This window comes from Labeo rohita, chromosome 1 (genome assembly GCF_022985175.1).
Source record: "Labeo rohita strain BAU-BD-2019 chromosome 1, IGBB_LRoh.1.0, whole genome shotgun sequence".
NCBI lineage: Eukaryota > Metazoa > Chordata > Actinopteri > Cypriniformes > Cyprinidae > Labeo > Labeo rohita.
This window is the reverse complement of record NC_066869.1, coordinates 45,559,377-45,569,644: the sequence shown is the minus strand read 5'-3', so window position 1 is coordinate 45,569,644 and position 10,268 is coordinate 45,559,377. Positions and strand designations below refer to the sequence as shown.

General features: G+C 40.1%; 1 protein-coding gene across 1 annotated transcript; it reads left to right on the top strand.

Annotated features, from left to right (window-relative positions):
- Window positions 1-1,771: 1,771 nt before the first annotated feature.
- spry2 (sprouty RTK signaling antagonist 2) lies at window positions 1,772-5,898 on the top strand. The gene is made up of 2 exons (XM_051116487.1): window positions 1,772-2,341; window positions 4,053-5,898. The coding sequence occupies exon 2, from the start codon at window positions 4,104-4,106 to the stop codon at window positions 5,028-5,030; it is 927 nt and encodes a 308-aa protein (XP_050972444.1). The 5' UTR covers window positions 1,772-2,341; window positions 4,053-4,103; the 3' UTR covers window positions 5,031-5,898.
- The last annotated feature ends 4,370 nt before the right edge of the window (window positions 5,899-10,268 follow it).

Here is a 10,268-nt window from a genome sequence, read left to right as displayed (position 1 = left end):
CAGACAGACAATGTGTCAAGGGGGGTACTTGAAGAAGCCTACATTCTCCTGTGGGAGTACTTCCTATTAGCCCACAATGGTCCATACATTATAAAGTGGCTTTGTATGGAAGCTATTTCCATGCTAAGTAAACTTGTTGTATTGGTGTCTTTCATCCACTATCACTGCTAGATCGGATTTAACTGCAGATCAGACTTTTGTTTGCATTTTTTCTTTTATACAGCAGCTTTGTTATGTTTATCAAATTGCCCATTGTATGTAAGAATTAAATCACATTTAATTCTATTTTCCAACCTGACATCAGTGCATTATAAATATAATTTTCTATTTACTATGTTGATGTTATTGTAGGTAATCATGCACTTTCTGGTTAAAATATAATTCTGGTGATTATTCAAGGAATAAACATGATACTGTTGTTAGCTTCTCATGCCACTAGAGAGCAGTAATACACCCAGTGATTTTATTTATATATATATATATTTATGATTTTATTTATATATACATTTTTACATTTCCATTGAGTTAATAGTAATAATAATAATAATAATTATTATTATTATTATTATTATTATTATTATTATTATTATTATTATTTGGTCATTTAGATTTTATTTTAATTCAAAATCAGCATGTGCACTCTAAAATGCTGAATAAAGTTAAGAAAATACAAGTCTAAAAACTGAAACTCATACATGGTGACCAGAACAACTGCATAAAGGAAGATGATTAGATTTTTTTAGAGCAGAAATGGTTGAACTCATTGCTGCAAGTTAACCTTCACCACTTACAAATGTAGGCCTACCCTTAAAAAGCTTTCAAAAAGAAAGTGTAAAAGTTATAAACCTAAGTGTCAATAGTGGTTAAGCAACAGATAAGCTCTCCTGCACAAATGTTTAGGCCGTGAAAGACGGAGGCAGGGTTCTCTAGCAATATCTGATTGGCGAAAGAATCATTTGACTGAACAGATTCATTTGAATGATTCTGTTGAACCGATTAGCACACGCTACTGTAACGGATTATTTTGTTTAGGAGGACTAGCCATTTCACAATGTCGAGAACAATTAATGCTAATAATATTACTTAATTGTATAATAATTCATATTAATAATAATAATAATGTTTAAAGCTAATGTCGCTGGGGTAGTAAATAGGCTTAGAATTATTGGAGAGGTGTGACCAGCTAATAATTTTTTTTTTTTTTTTTTTTTTTTTTTTTTTTTAAATCTTTTACAGATAACTGTACATGCAATTTTTCAGTTAGGCCTACCACAAATGTTAGTGTGTCAGAGTGCATGAGTTTGACAGAGAAGGAAATTATGGCAAGTGGGCTTCCGTTATCACTTTTTGACACGTCATCCACACAACATAAGTGTTATCATGTAGCCTATCACTTCAATATGTGACTGATTGTCTTTTGTAGGTTATAGTTGACGTTTAGCTAACTGTACACTACATTTTGGTTTCGAGAAACGAACCAGACAGAAACTTTTTTTAAAAGTCGACTCTGATTTCTCTGAAAGTCGCTGCTAATTAGCACAATCTACGCATGTTTAATCTATACAGCCTAGTGTAAAATATACTGTAAAAGTACACGTATATGTCGCAATAAGACGTAGGAACACCTTTGAAGTATAACTCAAAGTAAATGGTGAGTCGGCTCTTTGAATTGGTTCATTGAACCAAATCGTTCGAGTGAACCGATTCGCTCAACTGAATCGGACGTTCGTGTGCTAGTGTTCTGAGACACACACACACACACACACACACACACACACAGGGAGTGAATGTTGAGTCCTGTAGAGCCAATGAGCTGGGACCGGATACGATATATCCTCTGGGACAACAGCTACTCTGTTCACCCCCTTCACTTCCACATGACGCCATTTACAGCATAAACCCGACCTCCTCTCCGGAAAGAAGAAAAAACAAGAGCTGAAAAACTTGAAAGCAGCACAGTGTGTGCCATGCAGCCAAACATTCAACTTGCGAACAGCAACGCTTCTTCTTGAAAAGTCTTTAAGCGTTTTGATTTTGTTTTTTTTCTATAAACTCGGCTCATTTTGTTGGATTCTGGAACTTATTTTCTTTTTGGCATAATTAGCGGTTTAACAGCATAAGTTAAACTTCAGCGCGTTCTACTTGGAATAAATTTCTGATGTTATTGTTTCGCGGGAGTTGCGCGGAAAAATACGCGAATACGAGGACGCGCGACTGTTTGCTATCATCGGATTTTTGTGAATGAATCTCCCAATGAATTGAGGACTAACCAAAGAGAAATTCCTACTAGTAGGATATACTCTTCACAACACAAATAGGGGGTTGAGGTGGTGAGATCACGGTAAGTGACGTGTGTTACAACTTTTTTGCGGTGGATTTTGACAGGCTTTTATTTGAGTTTCATTTATTGCTCCTAGTTTATTTAGTCGTGCATTTATATTATAGTTCTTCGTGTTCTTCATGACTTTTTCCAGTGCTCATGCTCCGCGCCATTCTTGCAGCTGTGCAAATAGTTGCCATACGGATCTGTTCCCTGCGTACTTACTTTGACTTACTTTTCATTTAGTTAAAGTTGCGAACCGCTATTGAAAAACGTCATCTAAAGCTGCACGTTTGTTATTAAAACCCTTATGAAGACTCACTAAATAGATTAATTAAAACTTTGCACGTTTGCATTTTTGTCGCGTTTATAGTTGCGACTAGACATTTATAAACGTCATCTATACTTACAGGCTTTGTTCTTTTCTTCAATAAATACCCATACGACGTTCCACTAAATATGTTAATTATAAAATAAAAACTTTGGCTGCTGTTGCAAAGAAAGAAAAAAAAACTGCGCTGTACTTTATGCAAGGTTCAACCAAGTTAAGTATTGTTATAAAGTTAGTATGCATGCTGATAACCCAGATCAGAAGTTTAAATAGCAGTGAGGAGATAAACAGATGTTTAACAGACATTTTACTGATGGGGCCTCTCCGTAGAAAGAGAGATTGTGCATTGATATGGTAATTTGGGGTAGTGTTATTTAGATTGAACTCAACTGGTGCCGAGGGTCCCGGCTGAGATGTATGGGTATCATGTTTTTTCACCTTAACACATGTGGATATTTTATAATTCTGTATGTAAGTTTTTGTGTCATTAGAGCCCCGCCCCCTGTCGATAGCGTCATAATGCATTTGTGAACGTCATGTTATGCACGCCAGCTGCTAGATATTAAAAATGGCTATTTGAAATTAAAAAAAATTAGGTTAACAATGATACTATGAAAATGTATTGTGACATTTATATTTAATTAAACCGCATTATTTATGTGCAAGACCACCATCTCTGTCTGTATATAAGTTGATTAATACTTGCATTTTCAAGCTCTTTAAAAAACATTTATGACATTGGATCCTTATGGCCAAATAATAGCTTGTTCCAAAGCAAAGTGAAATTGGGTGTGCTTTTAATTACTCTTTTACAAAGAAGTTCTAATGTGCTCAGCAAGGAATGGACAGTGAGAATGGTGTTTGCAATGTTGAAATCAACACAAAACCCTCAAAAGAGAATAAATATTCAATTAAAAGTTGCACTTGTTTGCAGTTGGCAACAAGCAAGCCATAGGTGATAACTGCAAGATGTCTACATAAATGTACAGATGAGTTAAGGAATGGCTGTCATTAGCGTGTGTATATATTGAAAGACATTTTAGAAAGATCTTAAACTCTTGTTGAGGATAGATGATGCTTGTGCAAAGACAAACTGGTGGATATTACTCAGCAAAGAGATCCTTATTTGTTCTTGATCTGATAATGTGCAGCACCCGAAACACTGTAGAGCAAAAGAGCCTACTAGATGTTCCATGAACTTGATAGCTGCAGGTGGTAAAGGCCCGTCCCATTGATGATCAGCCTTCCAGGGCTGTAGAGGTGGGGAGTAGTTGGGAGATTTGCATTAAGAAGCCTGCCATCTGCCTTTTCTTTTGCCTAGTTTGTATGATTTACATATGGTTAGTTTATGGGACTTTACTTCCCTGTACGCACTCATTTAACTGTCTGCCTTTCCCATAGGACTTCAGATGTGTTCAATGCCAGCCGGAGAGTTCCCACTTCAGAGTAAAGATGGAGACGAGAGCTCAAAATGGCGGCAGCGGCTCCTCTGGCTTGCTGCGAGCTTTGCGTGACACTGGCAGACCCCAGACTGGGGACTCGGAGCCTTGGGAGGGTCAGGTGCTCTCCCTGGACCAGATAAGGACCATCCGCAGCAGCAATGAGTACACGGAGGGCCCGACGGTGGCGCCCCGGCCGCCGGCCTCCCAGCAGAAAACGGACTCGCAGTCTTCTAGCCCGACTTCCACCGCCTCCATCGAGCTCTCCGAGCACAGGAACTCCCCGAGGGCCCAACGAGCCGGACAGCAGACTCCTCATCAGCAAGTCCCTCAGTCGCCGAGGAGCGGCGTGAGCAGGTCCACCAGTGGCACCAGCGACGGCTCACGCAGCACTGCCAGGGCCAGCACAGGCAGCACCTCGTCGGAGCAAAGACTTTTGGGAAACGCGGGCGGGACGGCCGACAGGGTGGTGAGGGCGCAGCCCAAACGCTCCGAACTGAAGCAGGAAGAACTGAAGCCCTTGGCCATGACCCCGGGCCAGGCCGCTGACGCCAAGCACTCAGTCCGCTGCGAGGACTGCGGCCGCTGCAAGTGCGAAGGGTGCACCTGCGCTCGGACCCTGCCGTCCTGTTGGATGTGCGGCCGCAGGTGCCTTTGCTCGGCAACAACCACCATGGACTACGTCACCTGCGTCTGCTGCGTCAAGGGTCTCTTCTACCACTGCTCCAGCGACGATGAGGATGTGTGCGCGGACAAGCCCTTCTCTTGCACCCAGTCGCATTGCTGCATGCGGTGGACGGCCATAAGCGTCCTGGCACTTTTCCTGCCCTGCCTGCTCTGCTACCTCCCGGCGAAGGGCTGCGTGGCGTTGTGCCAGGCGTGCTACGACTGCACCAGTCGGCCAGGATGCCGCTGCAAGAACAAAGGAGTTGAGAAATAAACGAGGCTCGGTTCCTGGAGTAGCACTGGGAAGATAACCTTATCTGGGACTATCTCCAGAGCAGTGGAAAAATATGCGCAAATTGTTGTAGTTTTGGCACTGTAGACCGAGAGGTGACATTGGATTGGCAAAAACTGGTTTGAAGTGGTTTGTTTGTTTGTTTGTGTTTTGCTTTTCTCTCATCCACTTTCTCTCTTTCCATTTCACTCTTTAAGGGGGAATAACGTTTGTCGCGACGGCCTTCCCCCGTCTTTTTCCTTTTAAACTGAAGTCCAGAATGTTAGCCCTATTGACATTCAGTAATATGACTGATAAAGGTGACAGACTCTCCTAACTAACTGTTTGTGAATAGTATCTGCAAAGTATGTAAATTAGAGCTCTTTTTCTGAGAGATTTTATTTTTGTACATATAATATTTCAACTGTGAAAAAAAAGCATTGTGCCAAACCAGAGGCACCTTGACAGATCCATATATATGATGCATATATAAAACTTGTATAGTGCTGTACATTCGTTTTGAATGTATACCAATCACTCTTTTGATATTTTGCCTTATAGAAGAGAAACCTTACATGAATTATCCCTACAGCTATACTTGTAAATTGTACAGTGACCCTAAGAAAAACTTTATTTTCTAATTTCAACACATTGTTTAGTGTAAAAATATTTATTTGAAGTTTTATTATTTTATAAAGTAATATTTATTTTGAGAGGCATCTTTATAGGCATCACCCCAACTTTGAGAAACAAAACCTCCTCTGTTGTTGCTGCAAAAAAAGGGTGACAAGGGTGTCAAATCTGATGCATATGTTCACTATAAAATAGAAAATATATTAACGTTTTGAAATTAAACAATGCATTTTCTGTGTTCTTTTCTGGCCTGCTGTTGACCTTGTTTTTAGCCTTTGAGCACAAAGGCCCATTTCAGAAAATCTACTGTGTTTTCAATCGCCTTTGTTTACCCGATGGATCTTCTGTCAGGGTCGCGTTTCACTTTGCGTTTATGATGACAGCGATGATGTTCGCGGAGCTTCGGTTTCGAGGTCATCTGAAAATAAAGCGATGAAAGTGATAGTGTACGTTGGCAAATCAGCAAAATAGGTGCGTTACTGAGAGATTCTATCGATGAGATCTTCCTGCACAAAGGAGATCGAGTGAAGTTCAATATAGCAACATTTGAGTATTGTCTGGTGTTGACTGTTATTTCATGAACAATCTTGCTTTAACCCATGACCATTTGGAGACATAGGCGTACAAATTGCAGAACTGGGTTTGTTTGTGTTGTTCTGGTTGACCAAGAACTCTTCACAAATCTTTAGTCATGTAATAGTCACACTGAATTAAGCTATCAAGTTATGATTACCAATAATTAACACTGATATGTGGAACTTGTCTGATAAAACCACCCAAACAAACTGATCTCAGATCAAGATCAACCCCAGTTCCTTTACAAAGAAGCCCTGATCTCGAGCCAGACCTTCAGGGGTAACTTCCAGCCTCCCCTGCCAGCAGCGGATACTGGCTGCATTTACTTCCATGGGAAACATCTGGCACTGGTTTAATCATTGAAGTATGCGAACCACTAGTTGACATCAGGAGGATCAGAGATTGTTTCTGTTGGCAAGCCGTTGTTTGCTACACTCCCTCCAATCCTCGCTTGTGTTATGGAAACTGCCCTGTGGGAATATTAAGAGTAGATATGGTATACGCAGGATGCTTAATCAATTCTGCTTTTGAGGAAATTTTTGCTCCCTAGACGCTCTGCGAGATGCTTGGATGCGGTTCTGTAAGTTGCAACCTTTCACCTTTTAGTATTAAGAAACTGGCATGAGCAAAATCACTTTAACTAAATATGATTTTAAAGTTCTCAAGGTCCCAGATTTTACATTCCCTAAAAAAAAAGCAACACGAATTTGCACCAAAATTCCTCAGTTTAACTGTTCTACAGCAACTATGTGCAAGTAGTTTTTGGAGTCCAAAGCATCAGTTTGAGAATCACTCTTTAAAACCAAAGCTGCTTGAAATGTCAAGGTCATGACATTGATTCTACACTTTTATATAGTAAATGTGTTTAAAATAATATATTTTGATCTTGCAATGCATGCATGCTTCCTTTTCTAGTCACAGTAAAAGGCTGTGCCTTTTTCCCATTTTCTTCCCCTGTGACATGATATGCACTACTGGCATTCGCACTGTTGGTTCAGCATGTTGGCGCATGTTTGTTATTTTGCCGAGGGTTTGAGTGACAGGCAGCCAGCGTTCACCCCTCGGTAGGGATGAGCCCCCTTCCCCGTTTACGCGGCAAAAGGTGGAAAAACAAAACCGTCCCGATCGCTCGAGTGCGTCGTTTTCCGGCTTGCCTCCCACCCATTGTTTTAAGCTGTGAATGGCAGGGCAGCGACGGGGGGTTGGTTTGCTCAAGAAAGCCCCGCAAAGGGTTAAAGACATTACTTTAAATGACAATGGGCCAACAGTTTACCCCCACATTCGAACCCTTGTGTATTCACCGTCTTTTCAATGGCCCTCAGTTATTTCACCGCCTCTTAAGCCTCTTCAACTACCTGCTTGGTATTCTCACAGGGCAGCCTTTGAGTGCGAGTGTGTGTGTGTGTGTCTGTGTGTGTGACAGCACGCACGCGCATGTTTCCTACTTTGCGTGCGAGTGTTTAGCAGCCGCTAAATGTGTTGTTATGGGTGCAGGCAGCACAAAAGAAGGATAGATGGGAAAAATGACACCCTTTTGAAAGAGCTGCAATTGCATGCCAAGTTCAAGAGAAACAGAGAAATATAGATTTCTCCATTGAGCAGAAAAATGGGTCAGATAAAGGCTGGGAGGGCTGACCTCAATAAACAGACAACAGACGGGACGGAACTTATTTGTCACAAAAATTAACACTGGTATTAAGTGCTCGCCTAGGCCGGAACGTCTAGTTATCGTCAAAAGGAATGGATTAGACCAATGGGAAGTTACTTCATTTGTCGTTGAAGACGTTATGTACCCGTCTATTGATGTTTGGTATGTTTTGAAAGGGTATTGATTACTTCCATTCTCATTCTAAATTTAGCAGTGTCAATGAGGACAAGCTACACAAGCAAAGAGCGATAACCCCGACTGGTTATGAAAGGATTAAATGTTGGGTTTGAAGGTTTAACACTACAAAATGAAAAAAAGGAAAGGTACTGATTAAAGGTCAAAATTAATTTACTTTTTTTTTTTTTTGGAGTGCAATATATAATCACAGCCAACAGGCTGTCAAAATATGGTGCATGTTATGAAACATTAAAAAAGTTTTTAAAAACCTTTGAAAACAACAGAATTTACAATGAAACCCAAAAAAACTTTTTTATTAACAAACCCTCAGATCCAGAGAGACACCCCTATTAAGCAAGAGCAAGAGAGTCTGAAAAAAGAGAGTGCGCATTTGTGCAGAAAAAGAACGAGAGAGAGAGAGAGTAGGCAGCAGAGCAATTGGAAAAGCCCCCAGAGCGTCTCTTTGTTGGTTTTAGCTGGGCCCCGGCGCTCATGCCCCGTTCTGAAGCCCAGATCTATTCAGTCTGCTCATCAAGGCAGAATACTCAACAGGAAGGAAGGAAGCGGCCCATTCTTTATACGCCCATTGTCTGACCACCGGGCTTAAGCAATCAAACAGCAATGTGCCGAGAGAGAGAGAGAGAGCGAGCAGGATGAGGTGCTCGGTGGGGGCAGGGAGCGAGAGAGCCCGTGGTCTGTGTTCCATCCTGAAGTTTTTATCAGTGTCTCTGGCAGTCAGGGGCTTCCCGATTTCTTCACAGTCACAATCTGTATGCATTTTAAAACGTGTTGTGATTCTAATTAAACAACTTTGGCTTTGTGCACGTTTTGAACTTTAGGATGGAAACATACTTTACACAAGTATACAGACGTTGCACGTGTGCTTAAGACAGAGGATTTGGTTAAAGTTACCATCAAGTATGCGCACCAAACGAAAGTGTTATTATTAAGCTAAAAGTTCTAAAATTTTATAAATTTACTTTTTGCTTGCATTAAAGGTTCTTGTTTAAGAGCTAAATCTAGTTTTAAAATAAATGTAGTTCATGCCTAAATCTAATAAATAAAGAGAAAACTGACTGTAGAAGACGACTTTTTAATGCTAACGTCTGCTATAGTGCCTCTTGTGGCAACGCTGGGAATGCATGCACACGTGTGGTCTGGAAATATATTTCAAACTTTCTTGTTAAGTGAAAGACAAAATTAGACATCTGCGGTAAAGTCATAAATAATACAAATTTATGAGCGCTACAATCTTACGTGTTAAATTTGCTTCCTCCCCCATTGTAAACTTATACGGTGAAATGCTGCAGCATTCACTCTCTCTCTCTCTGCAAACTCAAACTACATTCTAAAACTCGTCCTGACATTCCTGCCTGAATGAGCCTTCGGCTTTACCCAAAGGCAGGGGAAGATTAAGTTTCCGAGAGAAAGAGGGATGAAATTCCATAATTGCATGGTCCTTTCTCTTCCACCCTCCTTCTGCACCTTCCCACCCTTTCTCATTTCAACAACAAGCACCAGATCCTTTCATAACGTACATGAAATAAACTCATCATGAAGTGCAATCATTCAAAGTCTGTTTTATTTTAAAACGACACTTTACAGCAGTTACATTACACTACGAATATTTTGACTTCAAAATAAATATCTGCATATGAAAATAACTTGTGTTGCTTATAGTCTTTATTGTTGTATAATATTTTATATAATAAATTCCACAATTGTTATGCAGTTTGAGGAGAAAAGTGATATCATTTTTCCAAGTAATCAGACTTACAATTTTATCACCTGGTAGAATATAAAATTAAAACATAAATAAATATTGAAATGTAACTTAATTTATATATGTATGCATATAAATAAATAAACAATACAACACAATAGACGTACACTGAAGGTTGAAGCCATATAGAGATCAAAAAGATGATGGAAGAGATGAAAGAGATGGATTTTATATGACCTAGCAACCATGCAGAGCACCCTAACAACAAGCATTTTGGTGGTGATTTTGTCAGGTTGCAAACATAATATAGTCCTCATGGGAACTTCAAGCTTCAAATTGTTCAGCTTAATCTCAATTTAAAAAATAGTTTCAAATCACAATCGGCATGTAGGTATACTGACATTGTCACACACACACAGGATATGGACATGACTCTCTGTCAGCGATGAGAAAGCACTTCACAAGTGTGTTTCTGAGAAACTTA